Here is an 18,098-nt window from a genome sequence, read left to right on the forward strand (position 1 = left end):
GTGACGCTGCTGCCCGTCATCGGCCTGTGGTATTTAGCTACGCCTATTTTGTTGATGGCGGTATGCCATCAGACGGTCGCCAGAGCCTCGTTTGATGGTCGGCAGGGTGCACCTCGGGCAGGTGATGTTGGCTTGGGTCACTAAGATGTAGTTTGCGCCCCCCTATATTCCATAAAAACATTAATGCTAAATTTAAAGCCTAAAATTAACACTTATCTTCTAATGTTTCATTACGCATATATGTATACAATATCCCAAACAGAATTCAGCACTATTTTTCAGAAGAATAAGTCATAGAAAAATTTAAATAACCACTCAAATGATATCGCTAAGTCAAAATCTATGTCAGGCCAATAAAAGTACTATTGTTTGTGTGGTATAATGTAATTCCCAAAAGCGGCGACTTGTTCATACAAACACCCACGTTGATCCTGAACTCTCCTGCCTTGGAAAATTGTCCCAGCCATTGGATTATAAGAGACAGGAGTAGAGGATACACCTGTAATATTTCTCTGACCATGCAGTAGAGGTGTGACAATGATTTTAAGGGCATTGAGGGGGGGCACCTATAAGCATATTCCCAAACAGTTGTCTTATATTCAGAATAGTTCATAGTCTCCCTATGAAACAATAAATGTGTATCTATATAAATTGAAGTTACGAGTAGGAAATAAAAAAAAAGTTAATATCAATTCAATATATTACTTTACATTACACATGTATAGCTTACTGCTAAATATAAAAATATTAAACATTCATATTCTTCTCAACACGTGTTGCCAACTCAGTTCAATCCATTCATTACCTCATGTGCGCCCAGGTTTACTTTAAAATATGCTATCTAACATGCCAACAAAATACTGACATTACATACTATAAAGTTAATGATTTATTCCTTATCTTAGCAACTAATGTGATGTCATCATCACTTTGATGCTTAAGAGACTCCTAGTAATAAATTACATAATCAACAAAAGCTGAAAATTAAATTAATAAAACTGGGTACACACAATAGCAAATGACAGTCCGTTTCTTTCATATTAACATAATTAGGACGTACTCGAGACCTGAGCAAATTAAAAATCGCTTGATACGTTTACACAATTCTTAATGTAATTTATTTCATTAATGTGATTTTTAATAATGAATATGATTATCGGTATATATGTATATCTAACGACAAACCAATGCATTAAAATTTTAAAAATATCTCGTCTCCTGATAAAAAATCAAATTAAAGTAACTTACTTGTCACTTTTAAACACAGCAATCAAGTGACAAATTATTTCCATATGTTTTAGAGAGAGATAGAGAATAAAAAAGATTTGTCGATTTCACTTGAGGATATTTTCAATTCGTTCGTACCGATATTTGTAAAGAAATATAAAACAAAATACTGGCTACGAAGTGTGTACCATCACGAAAAGACCAAGTTTTTAGACGAGTTCTATGTCACATTAAAAAAATCATGTAAACGTAATTCGTAAATTTTATATCGTTCGTTTCTTAACGCTATGATATGACTAACATTAAAGTTACAATTTAATACAGTAATATCACACTAAGATTCGTACAAGTTATCAAATTTTCATACAATACAATATAACATCGATTCAGCAACACAATCTCATTACTTACATTATTTAAGTTATAATATAATCTATTATTTCTCTCGTTATTTAATTTACATTTATTTAAATGTATGAGGCATGTATATTAATTGAATGAGTTACAAAAATTATATAAGAAACCTAATAAATTATATATGTAGTTTAATTTTAAGGCTAAACAATGTATATAAATCCAAGACTCTGGCAAGACTATCGAGGAAAAACAAACAAATGCACAGCAGATTGTACAATAACATTCAATTATTTAATTATAAATCTTTGACTAATAAATTCATATTTTGTCGTTCAGTGTAACGGTACAGTCATCAAAAAAATATTCAATCCCGATTTTAAAGTAATTCAAAATAACTGGTATACACCAAAACCCTCTCGGGAATTATTTCCCCGTTTCTTAACTAGCCTCATTACTTCTGACGTATATATAAACCACGCTTCGAACTTATATTTAATTTACCCTTTGCAAACTATAAAAAAAACAGGAATGAAAAATTTATATAAAGAATCATTTGAAAGAGATCATTTGAAAACATAAGAGTAAGGATTAGATTCAAACAATGTTTCTATTAACATCTATATAATATACACTTGTTTTATTTGTGATTGGAATAAGTATAAGTACATTTCATCCAACGCAATTTTAATATTATGATTATTAAAAATGAAATATAATTGTATCCATTTATGATTATTTCTTTCGTCGATCCGTATTATTATTATTATATTAAAACAGATACAACAATATAATATCTATAAAACTTGCAGATACAATATTACTGTTAAGAATCAATTCAGATTTAAAATTCAAATGTTCAGTATACCTTTTATATAATTTAGAATATTTTATTTATTACGCGTCTTGGCAGTTCATAATAATGTTATGTTTGCTTATCATTTTCACTAATTTGCCTTTTTATTGCACTAAAAATAGAATATTTTTCTTGGTATTTGTTACAATTATTTAGCAAGTTTTATGTTATACTTATTTAATGAGGAAGCATTTTATTTTATTTGATTGAACCAGAAAGTGCCCTAATAGGTTATTCAGTACATAAAGGTTAATCAGACATGATTAAGAACGAATTATATTTATCGTTGCCGTTAACGACGGATCTTTATAACGCATAACGTTCATATTTAGTGGTGACGGCGAGGATCAAGTGGTGTGGGCGTAAGGGGGGGGCGACGGTCAGTCCAGCGGCGGAGGCTGCGTGGGCGGCACGGAGGGCGGCGCCGACAGGTAACCGGCGCTCTGCGGGGCCGCTGCACGAGAACAAAAATTCCAATTTAGATCGTACTATATGTGTAAGTTACAAACAACAACAACAACAGCCCGTAAATTCCCACTGCTGGGTTAAAGGCCTCCTCTCCCTTTGAGGAGAAGGTTTGGAACATATTCCACCACGCTGTTCCAATGCGGGCAGGGCCGCCGTAAGCGGGGGTGCGACGCGTGCACCGCACGCGGGCGGCAGGTCTAGGGGGCGGCAAATTGAGCAATACATCATGTACCTAATTCAAGTCATTATTATAATTCCCACAAATCCTTAAGTAAAATAAATTATCCAAAGCATCGAAAAATATCGCACTCAGTAAAGTTAAAAGTCCTCGTCTGTTATCCTATGAAAAACAATACTGTTGAAGTTACGAGAATCCCCTTTAGCTTCCTTATCAATCGGTAGATTAGGTATCCGTTACTTGTAGTAGGGCGTTGTCGTAGGGCGGCTTGAAGGGTATCACGCCGTAAGTTATATTGGTGGTCGCTCAAAATAGCAGAGCTACGGGCACCGTTAAACCGGGCGCGGAGGGCATACGTTCGCTGTCGCAGGCGCAACGTGCTCAACGCAAACTTAGAGGTAGACCTGCGGGCTGCACATCGTCAGTTGAAAAAAGAGTTAGAAAAGGCGTGGTTTGCGAGGGAAGCTCCGAACATACGGCGCTCCTGTTACGGAATAACTACCGCCAGATCTTCTGCGACTAATCGGGGAGCTATTTCCGGGGAAAAGGGCGGGTCAGTCAACCATCGATGCCCTAAAACACCCTGAAGACCCGGACAATGGAGGCGGTGGTCCAAGGGAACGTAGTCCTAACGGTATCACCGGACGTGGCGAACGACTTCAATAGTCTTCCTTTCTTTTTTTCTTAATTTAATTTACGGCATCCACGGGCTCATAGGCCCATGCCTTTTTTATATTTTACATTTGGCGTTTTATACTTTATATTTTTACTTAACATCAGCAGATATTCGCTAGGCTTCAAGCTCGCCGTCTTCCTTTCGAGACCATAGGACCATTTCGATATCACGAGTTGACTTCCTATCTCAGAAGGCCGTTGGGGCATACCTCCAGGATCAGGTGATCCTTTGGGAGGGGGCGATGGACGACTTGTCCGGCGTTTGAAGTTGGTTTGACTGGCTCCTGCGGGCACCGACCTCGCCCGGGATGGGTGTGTTGTGTCACGGTGACGGGGCGAACCTTTCAGATGGCGGCCCTAAAGTCGGAGTGTCGCTCCCGGTGGATCGAATCGAGATGCTGGTCTTGATGGTTTCTCTAACTAAAACGGAGAGCCTCCTAATCCACGGTCCTTGCTGAGGTCTCCTCGAGGAGCGTCTACCGCCCTCCAAGAGACGGCAATTAAGGCGCAGACACATATGAAGGATCAGGGCCTCATCCTGGATGGAGCTTCGTACAACATTTTGTCCAACTCAGCTTAAAGCTCATCAATGCCAACGTAGGAGGACCTCCTAAACCAAACACCTTGCCTGCGTGCGCTCTATGGCATTGTATTTTTATTTATTGTAAATAAATAAATCTAATCCAATCCAGCCCATTTCCGGTCACTGCTGGATATGTCCAGTCCTCTCCAATTGCACGCCATTGAGATCGTTCTTGGGATCCTCGCATCCAGCTCCTACCAGCCGTCTTGCGTAAGTCGTCACAGCACCGTGCCCGAGAACGTCCTACACTACGTTTGCCGAGATGCGGTCTCCACTCTAGAACACGTTTTCCCCAACGGTTATCGGTTCTGCGACAAATATGGCCCGCTACTGGTTGAAGACTTTCGTCTTAAGGCACTGTGGGATCGACGATGTAAAGATTCGACGTAATTTTCCAAACGCTGCCCAACCCAGCTGAATTTTTCTATTCACCTCGTCCTCAAGGTTGTTTCTACCTAATCGCAAAGTCTGCCCTTGGTAGATATATTTTTGAACAACTTCGAGGACGGTACCGTGTATCGCAATCGGTTCCGGTAGAAGATGTTCATTGAACATGACCTTGGTTTTATCCAAGTTCGTCCGTAGGCCAATACGCATAGAAGAATCAGCAAGCGTCTGCAAATCTTAAGTGAGAGATGTATTCGCCATTGATGTTGATGCCATGTCCTTTCCAGTTCAGCGTCTTGAACATATCCTCCATTGAATTAGTAAACAATTTGGGGGTAATAACGTCCCCTCGTCTCACATCTTGATGCAATGGTATGGGATTTGTTTGCTGATTCTGTATTTGGACGGAAAATACACCTATTTGGTTGGACTCCCTTAATGCTCGTAATAAGGTTTTTATCTTACGGGACCGTGGGAACAGTGCTGCTGACCCGCTTCGCCGAAGAAGACCAGTAGAAGGGGTCTTCGCTATGGATGTCTTCTACTACCGCCATAAGTGTCCCGGAGTTAAAGGTTTCTGTACCCTGAGAACTCCCTAGGAAGTGGAACTCCGCAGAGATGAGCCTACCGTTAGGACGTCACGGTAGTATGCACAAAAGATTTCGTAACATCCTCCAAAAAGACAGAGTGGGTCGCTAACGTTGGTTTTTTAGCAGGTATACACCCCGCCCCCTACCTCATGTGGAGGAATAGTGATATGCGTTTTTGCAGCGAAAAAAAGGGCGGCATAAAAGGTATTGCACGCGGGCGACAAAACAGCTAGCGGCGGGCCTGAATGCGGGTTGGTGGAATACACATGTGGCAGAATTTCTATGAAATTTGTCACATGCAAGTTTCCTCACGATGTGTTCCTTCACCGCAGAGCACGAGATGAATTATAAAGACAAATTAAACACATGAATCAGCGGTGTTTGCCTGGGTTTGAACCCGCAATCATCGGTTAAGATGCACGCGTTCTAACCACTGGACCATCTCGACTCTTTAGTTACAAAGTTACAAAAAACGCATTGAAATCCAAAATATGTTTAAGCAACCAAAATGGCAATCACAGTTCTTAGGGCAAAAATATTAAGGGAGAGAAGATACAAATGATTAACAATACAAAACAACTCCACGGATTAATCTAGGGAAGGAAGCGACCGACCGGCAATAGAGTGGTGCTGCGGCGCCGATATGAACAGGTCGTGCCGCTGGGCAGAGTACTGGTCCCACACGGGCGAGCGCGCCAGCTGCGCGCGCACGCGCTCGGCGTGCGCGCCCGCGCGGCTCATGGCCTTGAGCGCGCCCACCACGCGCGCCGCCGCGCTGCCCTCCAGCGAGCGCGCCTCCAGCACCGCCAGCAGCTCGCCCACCAGCTCGCACTCCAGCGCCTGCCAAAACGATACCACGTCACGACCTCAGTTTACACTGTGTTAGCTTCGATAGCTGCTTTTGGTTGTAAAAATAACGAAGACTTTCGATAATCTATACTTGTATTAATAATAAGAAAAATAATTATAAGATGCAGAATCGATGTGTCGCGCACGCGAGTCTAGACGACAAGTGATCAAGTTGGTAGGCGCGTCCCTGCACCCCGCGATGATAAATAGTGAAGCGCCGCAACACACTGCGAGTGGAACATATTAAGATCGTTTTATAATATTAGTTATCAATGAGTTTATACCATACCTGCAGCACAAGCTTGTCGGTATTGACTGTGCTATTGAATATAGCAGCTAATGCGTCGCAGGCGCCGCCGACCACTTCTCGACATGTCTTGACTGCAGTTTTGAGTCCGATCATGACGTCAGTTTGGCCGAGCGCCATGACACAAGCCTTCACAAACATTATAATTATTTTATGATTTGTAGTACATGTACCTATTTTATGTCGTAAGGATTAACGCGAGTGTTAATCTAAAGCATACTTTTATCTGTGCTCTTTTTGAAATCAATCTAATATATTAAAGCAGTTTATGATAATGTTGTCTTAAATTTTCGCGATTATTACACATTTAAATAAAACTAATTATAACGGATGAATCGCGTATATTAATTATTTTTAAACATCCCGACGTTTCGAACACTTTGCAGTGTTCGTGGTCACGGGTAGGTAGTCTACCCGTGACCACGAACACTGCTCAAAACTAATAACATAATTAATATATACGCGATTCATCCGTTATAATTAGTTTTATTTAAAAGCAGTTTATGATATTGTATCAAATAATATTAACCAAGGCAGCTTCGTAACTTAAGATAAACAAAATTTTCTGCTTTCCACAGTCAAAAGAAGTGAAAGCCATCGGAGTGGTCGGGTGAGCGTACCTGCGTGTGCGCGAGCGCGCCGAGCACGGGCACGGCGTGGCGCGGGCACACGGGCAGCAGGCGCGCCAGGCGCGGCAGCTCGCCCAGCTGCGCGCACGCGTCGCACAGCGCGGGCCGCGCGCGCAGCAGCGCCGCCAGCGCGCGCGCGCACGTGTCGCCGCGGCTGCCCTGGGAGCCACAGGGAAAGTTATTGATGTGTCTATTGCACATTCCAGTTTAAAAACTCGACTTTATGTATGTTTTACTTGTTTCGAGTTTTAAATCGATCTAAATCTCATCGATGCTTGATCGAGCTTACCTCCGACGAGTCCTTATTGAGCGATGACAGTGTCTCAGTGACCAACTCCTGTAGGAATCGTTTGGGACTGCGCAGGCTCCAGGTGGGATTCTGTAGGAACAGCTTGAGGTAGACGCCTCCCACCACGACCTCACCGGGCGGCGCCCACGCGTCCTCGTTGTGCTCGGTCACTTCGCGCTCCTCGAACAAGGCCGACGGGTCCCGGATCTGATTTGTGTAATGTCTAAGGAACAAAAGTAGTAAAAATATTAATCCCAGTTGCTCAAATTACAAACTATATCATCCTCATCTATTTACTTCAATATTACACGTGTATACGTCTCAAAGACGGCTCCACAATAAAAACTAAAGCAAATATCTATTACGAAAGGAAAATATCGTACCGGTCCCGCAGCTGCGCGAGGTGCGCGCGCACGCGCTGGCGCAGCTCGTCGCCCCACACCAGCTCGGGGTGCTCGTGCGTGGCGTCGAAGGCGTGCAGCGCCGCCGCCGCGCCCGCCTCGCGCATCGCCTCCGCGAACACGCTCGGCACGTAGCGGCAGATCGTCAGCCGCACCTGAAGCGCGAGCGTTTACACTCTACGAGTACTCGGCGAGGAGCGGGCGGAGATGCAAAGCTATATGCTTTGGACACTCTCGTACCTTTGGTCCGTGCAGCTTGTCGGCCATCATGCGCGCCAGTAGGTCGACGGCCGTCTCCCTCATCTCCGGTATATTACAGTTGCAGAATAAATCCAGTAAGTAAATCACAGCACCTGCAATCGAGCAGATTCATTACGTGCGTGCGCCGATATTTAGAAACCGAGTCTCGGCGGCACACACGGCGCTCGGAGGGTACCTTTGGCGAGCGCCTCCCGCACGAGCGGCGTGGCGGACAGCAGCGCGGCCAGCGCGGCCAGCGCGTCGGGGCGCGGCGGCGGCGCCAGCAGCGGCAGCAGGTGGCCCAGCAGCGCGCCGGCCGCCACCTCGTCGACGCACTCGCGGCTGCGCGCCGCCGCCGCCGCCACCTGCACGGCCGCCTGCGACGCCGCCGGCAGCGCGCGCGCCGACATCAGCCCGAATATCAGACCGAACTGCCCGATGCACTGGATCTCCACGCCTGCCGATGACGATGTTACTTTATACAAATCTATCTCACTACTAGATATACAGATATATACGGGGTCACGTTTAAAGAAAAATGCGGTACCTGGATTTTTTATAATACAATTGGCGAGAGCGTTTAATGCCAATGTGATGTGCTCGGCTCTCTCTTCCGTTATATCCGCATGCGTCTCCTCTTGAATAAACTTTAATAAGTCTAGGACAAACTGTTGTGGATTCTGCAAAAATATGTATATTTTTTAATAAGGTGAGGTGAAATAATTTCTTAAGCACTTATAATGATAAATAGCAAAAACAGCATAAATGACTCAGCATCCTTATATATTTACCTCTATGGGGTAGTCGGGTAGCTCGTCATATATCCTTAGGTAGACGCCGCCGACAGCCAGCAGCCCCTCGTGCGCCGAGTACTGCAGCGGCGGCACCAGCGCGCCATCGTCGCCCGCGGGCTTCTCGCGCAGCGCCTCCTGCAGCTCGGCACGCGTGCTGTTGTCCCACACGAGGTACGGTGTTCGCCAATTCGATGTCAGAGTTTTGAGAAGCTGAAATTAATATTAATGAAAAAAATTAGAACCTTAAATTTTATAAAGTTCATGTAAAATATTTTAACATAACCGATTAACCGACATATAAAATTAAACGACAAAAATTTTATATTAAAAAATAAAATAAATATTGGACAACATCACATACATTACTTTGATGATCCCAATGTAAGTAGCTAAAGCACTTGTGTTATGGAAAATCAGAAGTAACGAAGGTACCACCAACACCCAGACCCAAGGCGACATAGAAAGCAAATAAACCTTCTAAATCAACTCGGCCGGAATCGAACCCGGGACCTCAGAGTGGCGTACGCATGAAAACCGGTATACACCCCACTCGACCACGGAGGTCGTCACGGTTAATTATATTGCAAAATGTGACACCTCGTGCGTGTCGTCCCCCGCCAGCTTGTCGCACAGGTAGGGCGTGAGCAGCGCGTGCAGCGCCGTGCGCACGCGCGCGTCGTCCGGCGACGCGTCCGCGTGCGGCCCGTACAGCGCCGCCAGCGCCGACACGCTCTGCTTCGCGAGGCGATTGGCCACCTCCTGCGAGCGATTACGGCTTGTATTGAAAATCAAAACGAACCGACCCCTTCGACTGACTTCATATTGAATTATTACAAATTAAAACATGTTTGTAACAAAATAAGATAATAAAAGGAGTCGAGATGTCCCAGTGGTTACAAGGCGTGCATCTTAACCGATGATTGCGGGTTCAAACCCAGGCAAGCACCGCTGATTCATGTGCTTAATTTGTCTTTATAATTCACCTCGTGCTCAGCAGTGAAGGAAAACATCGTGAGGAAACCTGCCTGTGACAAATTTCATAGAAATTCTGCCACATGTGTATTCCACAGACCTGCATTGGAACAGCGTGGTGGAATATGTTCCAAGCCTTCTCCTCAAAGGGAGAGGAAGTATTTATCCCAGCAGTGGGAATTTACAGGCTGTTGTTGTTGTTATAACAATATAAAAAATAGTTAACGAGTGAAATGTTCACGGAACCTGTTTGTTGTCGCCCTCGTTGGGCAGGCCGGACTCGGCCAAGGTGTAGTCGTAGCGCAACACGGCGGGCAGCAGGGCGTGCAGCACGTGAGCCCGGGCGAAACGAGCGCGGCACTGGGCGTCCGCTGCGAGCGCCGCCACCGCCTCTGCACCAGCACACGCCGTCTCGCCCAACTCCTGGCGACGGCATCATTTATATTATGAATTCATCAGTCAAAAACACCTACTAGAATAAATGAAGTGTAATTTAATAATTTTTTTTTTTTTTAAATGTGAGACAACATCACATTCATGACTCTGATTCCAATGTAAGTAGCTAAAGCACTTGTGTTATGGAAATCAGAAGTAACGACGGTACCACAAACACCCAGACCCAAGACAACATAGAAAACTAATGGTAATCTACATCGACTCGGCCGGGAATCGAACCCGGGACCTAAGAGTGGCGTACCCATGAAAACCGGTGTACACACCACTCGACCATGGAGGTCGTCAGAACTAAGATTGAATGTATATCTGTCACATACGTCGCACATCGGACGGCCACTCACCGGTCGGCGCAGCAGCGGCACGATGTCGGCGCAGAGCTGCGGCAGCTGCGCGGCGGCCTCGCGGCACGACGGGAAGCGCGCCGCCACCGCGAAGCAGCGCGCGCAGTGCATGCACACCGCCGCCGCCGTGCTGCCCTCCTTGCTGCCGCCCAGCACCGACACGCAGCGGGACAGCGCCTCTTGCAGCACCTACGAGAAACAGAGCGCTAACTGAAATCACGATTATGAACTACTCCCTAACACGTATATTGAAGTTGAATCGCTTGATGATATTATGAATTTCTATGTCATCAGTCGCCCATAACTATACTGTAAATATGTTCAAGATCAAATGACATTATGCCAAATAATCATTTAGTTTATTATTTGGTCAATAGATGGCGTTAGATGTATTTTACATCGCGCTATAGAAATGTTTTTTCTAAAGTACAATAGAATTTTTGTAATATCATAAAGTGAGAACAATTACACTATCTGACCAGCAGTACACACTCGGTGGTTTTATTTTTAAGTCTCACTGTACCAATACTACCGAGTAACAGCCCTAACAAAATATAGGATTGTGCGACCGTTGATATGGAAGCATGCCGTGTACCTCGAGGCCGCGCTCCCGGCACAGCTCCTCGGCATTGAGCGCAGAGCAGGCCAGCGTGGCGTGCGCCAGCTCGCAGGCGGCCGGCAGCAGCGCCGTGTCGCGCGCGAACAGCGCCTCGGCCTCCGCCTCCAGCCGCGCCGTGCGCAGCAGCGCGCCGTAGCCCGCGTACTTGTACGGCGCCAGCACTGCGGGCCAGAGCGCTCGATCGGTCAACGGAAACACTGAGACAACGGGGCGGAACTGAGATTCGGCTACCTTCAGAGTATCTCTGGAATAGTATCGTCTGAGTGCGTAGTATGAGGAGAATGTTATTTGTGTTGGGACCGTCGCCGCTCCAGACGTTTCTACTGCAGAGGAACTCGTACGCTTGATTCACAGCCTCGAAACGGTCCTACAAGGAACAGAATATTTTAATATTTATATCAAAAATAATATAAGTCTATCACCGTAGCGATAGATTGCGATCAGAGACACGTGAGTTAAGATCTGGACTCACTCTGCCTTCGGGGTTCTTATCGGGATGGAACTGCTGTGCGAGCCGGTAGTAGGCCTTGCGCACGGCACCCTCGTCCTGCCCGGGCTCGAGGCCGAGCGCCGCGAAGGCTTGCTCTGCCGTCATGGAGGCCGGCTTCTTGTCCACCTCGCGTCGCCACGCTTCCAGAACATCCTTCAGCAAACCTACCTGAACATGAAAAAGAAATCAAATATTTAGCACTCTACAAAAATATTTTCTCATTCTTTCTTTATCTCTTGTCGCTTTTTAAACGCTAAATTAAAACTAAATTCTTTATGGCCATTATCACTAACATAAAGATTATCATGTTAACAAGGAAATTCTATGAGAAATTAGTACACAGTTTTATTGTATTATTTTACGCATTAAGCAGTTAAAAAAGTAGTCACCGGGTCGGGAATCGGCCAGTCCGGGAAGCGTTGCGTGTCGCAGAGGTGTCGCAGGTAGAACATGTTGCAGAACAACTCGTTGCGGAGCTGCGGGTACAGCACGGCGGGGATGGCGAGGTAGGGGTAGCGCGCCGCAATGTGCGCGCGCAGCCGCGGGGTGAATTCGCCGATGTGCGCCGACACCTTCATTATCAGCATGCGCCTGGAATACATTTAATATACGGTCATGAACAAATATGATCCCGTTACAAGGGAATAATATTTCCCTCAACAACAACAACAACAGCCTGTAATTTCCCACTGCTGGGCTAAAGGAAATTGTCTGTATTTTCAAAATAGTGTCGTCAAATAAGAGTAATATGTAAAGTAAAGTAACAGCCTGTACATTTCCCAATGCTGAGATAGGCCTCTACTTCCATTAAGGACATATTCCACCACGCTGTTCCAATGCGGGTTGGTGGAATACACATGTGGCAGAATTTGTTTGATGTTTTCCTTCACCGCTGAGCACGAGATGAATTATAAAGACAAATTAAGCACATGAATCAGCGGTGCTTGCCTGGGTTTGAACCCGCAATCATCGGTTAAGATGTGCACGTTCTTACCACTGGGCCATCTCGACTCGAATATTTCCCTCAAAACTTTTTAAATATATTTGTTAACCTCATTTCAGAATTCCATATAGCTTCGGGCGTGTCCCATTCGCCGAGGAAGATCTGGGCAAACTTTTCGGCACCGTGATTCTCCAGGTAGCAGACCATAGCTTCCGGAAGTAGCTGGCCTAAGATTGATCGTTGCATTATATCGGAACTTGTCTGAAACATTATAATTTAATGTAGTAAATTATACAATAAGTCATATGTGCTAAGTAAAATTGAACCAGGCAAACCAAAATATAGGTTGTTTTTAGTAAAATGGACAGATTTTAAAGCATAAATAAAATGAATATAATATAGAATTAAAGTCATCTTACCTGATCAGCGCGAAATGCTTGTTTCATATGCGTAAGCCGCAAAAACCTCGCAATCGGCAACAGATTCGAACCAGTATATAAGAGCATGAAGTAGAATACACCCGTAAGATACAACTTCGATATTTCCGGATTGTCTTGCATTACTTCATATAATAATGTTGCCACCTAAAAAAATTAAAATAATGTAACATTTATTAGGCGATAGTTAAATATCGAATGCGTTATTTTTCATGCGTTACATACCTTTTCCACAAGTATAGGATCAAAAGTTAGGAGCAACTGGACGACATGCGCGAGGCAAGCCGGTTCCGACAGCAGTCTCTTCACCCTAGGGAGCGGTCTTATTACTGCATCTTCTTCGTCTCTGCAATGGTATATTTTTTTATTAAAGTTAATTAGTTTAGATCATATTCAACATTTTGGCGACCTCCGTGGTCGAGCAACGTGTACACCGGTTTTCACGGGTACGCCACTCAGAGGTCCCGGGTACGATTCCCGACCGAGTCGATGTAGAGAAAGCGCTTTAGCTTAGGATCTTAATGAACTCAGCTTGGGATCAGAGTAATGTATTGGGTGTTGGGACAGTGTGGGTACAACTGGTTTTCACGGGTACGCCACTCAGAGGTCCCGGGTACAATTCCCGACTGTGTCGATGTAGAGAAAGTGCTTTAGCTTAGGATCTTAATGAACTCAGATTGGGATCAGAGTAATGTATTGGGTGTTGGGACAGTGTGGGTACAACTGGTTTTCACGGGTACGCCACTCAGAGGTCCCGGGTACGATTCCCGACCGAGTCAATGTAGAGAAAGTGCTTCAGCTTAGGATCTTAATGAACTCAGATTGGGATCAGAGTAATGTATTGGGTGTTGGGACAGTGTGGGTACAACTGGTTTTCACGGGTACGCCACTCAGAGGTCCCGGGTACGATTCCCGACCGAGTCAATGTAGAGAAAGTGCTTCAGCTTAGGATCTTAATGAACTCAGATTGGGATCAGAGTAATGTATTGGGTGTTGGGACAGTATGGGTACAACTGGTTTTCACGGGTACGCCACTCAGAGGTCCCGGGTACGATTCCCGACCGAGTCAATGTAGAGAAAGTGCTTCAGCTTAGGATCTTAATGAACATGAACTCAGCTTGGGATCAGAGTAACGTATGTGATGCTGTTGTAATGTTGCGACAGTGTGGGTAGCGTGCGCGCACCGGCTGGGGTAGTAGCGCGCGCAGGCGACGAGCAGGTCGAGCACGGTGGCGGCCAGCTCGGTCTCGGTGAGCGCGGGCGCGCCGCGCGCCGCCAGGCTCCAGCGCAGCTGCGGCACGCCGCCCAGCGCGCGCCAGCCCTCCATGCTGTTGGCCCAGCACTTCGTCTTGTTGTTTATCTCGCCGCTCTTGTACGACTCCTTCAGCTGCGGGCGAAGGGTGAAACAAACATTATATTTTACTCGGTGGTAGGGCTCTGTGCAAGCCCGTCTGGGTAGCTACCACCCACTCATCAGTTATTCTACCGCCAAATAACAGTACTCAGTACTCTTGTGTTCTTGTGTGGGTTTGAAGGGTGAGTGAGCCAGACATAACATCTTAGTTCCCAAGGTTGGTGGCACATTGACGATGTAAGGAATAGTTAATATTTCTTACAGCGTCATTGTCTATGGGTGATGGTGACCACTTACCATCAGGTGGCCCATATGCTCGTCCGCCAACCTATTCCATAAAAACAAAAAAAAAACAAAAAATACAGCTGCTGCGCGGCGGTGGCGGGCGGAGTGGAAGACTACGCACCTGCTGGAAGCTGACGGGGCCCTTGCGCTGCACCTTGTCGCCGTGCTCCACGTTGTAGTACCACTCGCGGTCGCCGTCGCCGCTCTGCGCCGGCCCCTCGATGACGTTAGTCTGCGTCGGCACCATCGCCCGCGACGTGTGCAAGTGTGCCAACGTCATCAGGTCGACTAGAATCCTAAGTAAAATTTTATTTTATTTAAGTCTTACAGACCGCCGGTGTACTTTCTATATTATTTATGAAATAAATTAATCCTGTTTAATAATTTTTTTTTCGAAAAATATATAAAAAGTTAATTTTTTTAACAGAATTCATCACAACTGTTACGCATGTTTTACACATATGATACACCGCCTTGCAATAGGCTATTTGACTGGTTTTTAAAATCCATTTTATATTATTTAGTAGAGGTTAAGAAACCCAGTAAAAGTTGTTTTTTTATTTCTAGTACATATTTGCCGGAAAATATCATATTAAAAATTCCATATTTAATTAACGCGCAAAAACGCTGCATGGACAATATGGCGCTGCAATGGGGTCGGTGACGTCACTTTGCTGTATTTTAATCTGTGGTACATATAGTAGAAAAGCAAGGTTTACAAGAAAGTGACTTCATTATAAGCTCGGCCAATCAGGAGCGTTTTGTGTCACGTGACAAACGTTTATAAAAATGCATTTTTATTTATTGATTTCTGAATAAATTAAGTATTATATTCAAGTTTCGTTAGTAAATAACCTTTTTTAAAGTCATAATATACACTGATTACAATATTTCACAATTTATTTTTCGCATTGTCAAATAGCCTATTATATTAACAAAAAAACTATAACTAACCTGATCCCATTCCATTCCAATATCTCACTGACATTCTTTCTGTGTAGAATCAATTTAGATAAAAACTGCACAAGTCTATCTCTCTCCATTCTATCGCACGTCTGCAAAACAAATTAAAGTGTAATAAAAATTTATAAAACACTTAATAAATTTTATAAATGTAATCATACCCTGTCCAGCATTTGCACAATATATTTGGTATCAGCGAATGGCCCAATATCCTCATAATAACGACCATAAACTATCGTCATCGCTTGTAAGCACATGCACTTCATCTCCACTTTGGGCGTTGACAGAAACCGATGATATAAGTCGTTAAAGAACTCGTATCTGGAAGATTAAAATATACATTTTACTATAAATCACTTGAGCTAAGGTTTTGAACGATATCTTACATGGGGATGAATGTAACAAGATAATGATTACAAAATTGTAATAAATACATAAAACCAAATAAAAAAGAAGTGCTATCAAGTTAAGTTTTTTAAATCTCAATGTTATCCAAAATAGCCATAGGTTAAAAATGTAATAAATGCTTAATATTGGTAATTTCAAACAAAATCTGCAAGAAAGTCAATAACATAACATAACATGGTGTAATGTCTACATAAAAATGCCGCATTTACGATTTGCAAACTCCATACCAAGAAGCTTAAAAATATTTATTATGCAATAAATGCAGTATTTTTATTTATTTATTTATTTAGGTTTATCAACAGTTGTTAAACAATATAAAACTTACTATAGGTACAATTAAAATAAACAAAATATCAAACGCAATTGTACAACTAATTATAGATAAACACTGCATGCTAATGTATGTATGTATGTATTAATGCAGTGTCAGAAGCCCGTCAGTGTTGTGGGTTGAGTTGGAGCGCGACTCACGACTTGCGAATGGGGCTGTCGTCGTTGTCGCGCTGCTCGAGCAGGATGCGCAGGTAGTAGTCGCCGATCTTGACCTCGTTCTGCAGGCACTGGTAGTGCACCTCCAGCTCGGCGTGGTTCCACGAGGTGAGCGTGCCGCCCGCCACCTCGCGGTCGGACGCGAAGGCGCGCAGCTCGTTCTCCAGCGCGCTTCGCAACTCCTCGCGCGTCTGTACAGTCGCACACTCCGTCAGGTACAGTCGCCGTCAAATAATTAAACACTCAGGGTATTCAAATAAATAGACGCAACCAAAAAGTCTCAGGTACAGTCAGCGTCAAATAATTAAACACTCAGGGTATTCAAATAAATAGACGCAACCAAAAAGTCTCAGGTACAGTCAGCGTCAAATAATTAAACACTCAGGGTATTCAAATAAATAGACGCAACCAAAAAGTCTCAGGTACAGTCAGCGTCAAATAATTAAACACTCAGGGTATTCAAATAAATAGACGCAACCAAAAAGTCTCAGGTACAGTCAGCATCAAATAATTAGAAACACTCACACTTCAAATAAATAAACGCAACCAAAAAGTCGATAATATCGGTACAAACAAAGTATCCTTATTGTTGTCAACAATATACGCGCTCAAAAGGTCGACACGTTTAAAATGTCAGCGTCAAATAATTAGAGACACTCAGGGTATTCAAATAAATAGACGCAACCAAAAAGTCAATAATATCGATACAAACAAAGTATCCTTATTGTTGTCAACAATATACGCGCTCAAAAAGTCGACACGTTTAAATAACATATAGATCGTTTCAGTCAAACCGTCATAAATATGGTTACAGACATCTCGCCAATGGTATCCAAGCATTCTAAGTGTTTTATTGACATGTAAATAAACGGCTTCAGCTTCGGCAATCTAATATTGTTTACATGTCATTCTTTTATCTGTCATTACATGTCAATAGGCTATTTGACAATGCGAAAAATAAATTGTGAATTATTGTAATCAGTGTATGTTATGAGTTTAAAAATGGCTATTTAATAACGAAACTTGAAAATAATACTTAATTTATTCAAAGATTAATAATAAAAAAATCATTTTTTCAAACGTTTGTCACGTGACACAAAACGCTCCCGATTGGCCGGGCTTATGATAAAGTCACTTTCTTGTAAACCTTGCTTTTCCACTATATGTACCACAGATTAAAATACAGCAAAGTGACGTCACCAACCCCATTGCAGCGCCATATTGTCCAAGTAGCGTTTTCGCGCGTTATTTAAATATGGAATTTTTAATATGATATTTTTCGGCAAATATGTACTAGAAATAAAAAAATCAACTTCTACTAAATAATATAAAATGGATTTTAAAAACCAGTCAAATAGCCTATTATCTATCAGTTATATCAATATCAAGTGCAACATTAAAGCAAGTTAGTAGGAGTATTAATAGCGCTTCATGCTTTAATATGTCTACATATCGCATTAGTGCACCACAAAACATCGAATTATATTTTAAAAGAACGAAGGTGTCTCCGTAAC

General features: G+C 43.6%; 1 protein-coding gene across 2 annotated transcripts in view; it reads right to left on the minus strand.

Moving 5' to 3' along the window:
* Positions 1 to 682: 682 nt before the first annotated feature.
* LOC124537166 (dnaJ homolog subfamily C member 13) overlaps positions 683 to 18,098 on the minus strand; it is a 28,924-nt gene continuing 11,508 nt past the window's right edge. Inside the window, exons 14-38 of one of the 2 annotated variants that reach the window (XM_047113888.1) lie at positions 16,567 to 16,775; positions 15,849 to 16,008; positions 15,679 to 15,779; positions 14,846 to 15,020; positions 14,270 to 14,472; positions 13,311 to 13,431; positions 13,068 to 13,232; positions 12,758 to 12,909; positions 12,095 to 12,296; positions 11,688 to 11,873; positions 11,447 to 11,582; positions 11,192 to 11,376; positions 10,597 to 10,785; positions 10,046 to 10,222; positions 9,425 to 9,586; positions 8,825 to 9,037; positions 8,581 to 8,713; positions 8,230 to 8,490; positions 8,034 to 8,146; positions 7,776 to 7,948; positions 7,393 to 7,615; positions 7,095 to 7,262; positions 6,457 to 6,603; positions 5,933 to 6,158; positions 683 to 2,891 (exon numbers count right to left, since the gene is read on the minus strand). In XM_047113888.1, coding sequence (XP_046969844.1) covers positions 2,818 to 2,891; positions 5,933 to 6,158; positions 6,457 to 6,603; positions 7,095 to 7,262; positions 7,393 to 7,615; positions 7,776 to 7,948; positions 8,034 to 8,146; positions 8,230 to 8,490; positions 8,581 to 8,713; positions 8,825 to 9,037; positions 9,425 to 9,586; positions 10,046 to 10,222; positions 10,597 to 10,785; positions 11,192 to 11,376; positions 11,447 to 11,582; positions 11,688 to 11,873; positions 12,095 to 12,296; positions 12,758 to 12,909; positions 13,068 to 13,232; positions 13,311 to 13,431; positions 14,270 to 14,472; positions 14,846 to 15,020; positions 15,679 to 15,779; positions 15,849 to 16,008; positions 16,567 to 16,775 — 4,254 coding nt within the window. In that variant the 3' untranslated portion in view covers positions 683 to 2,817. The other variant, XM_047113887.1, reaches the window with a different exon arrangement.

The sequence above is a fragment of the Vanessa cardui genome, chromosome 18 (genome assembly GCF_905220365.1).
Source record: "Vanessa cardui chromosome 18, ilVanCard2.1, whole genome shotgun sequence".
In the NCBI taxonomy this organism is placed as follows: Eukaryota; Metazoa; Arthropoda; class Insecta; order Lepidoptera; family Nymphalidae; genus Vanessa; species Vanessa cardui.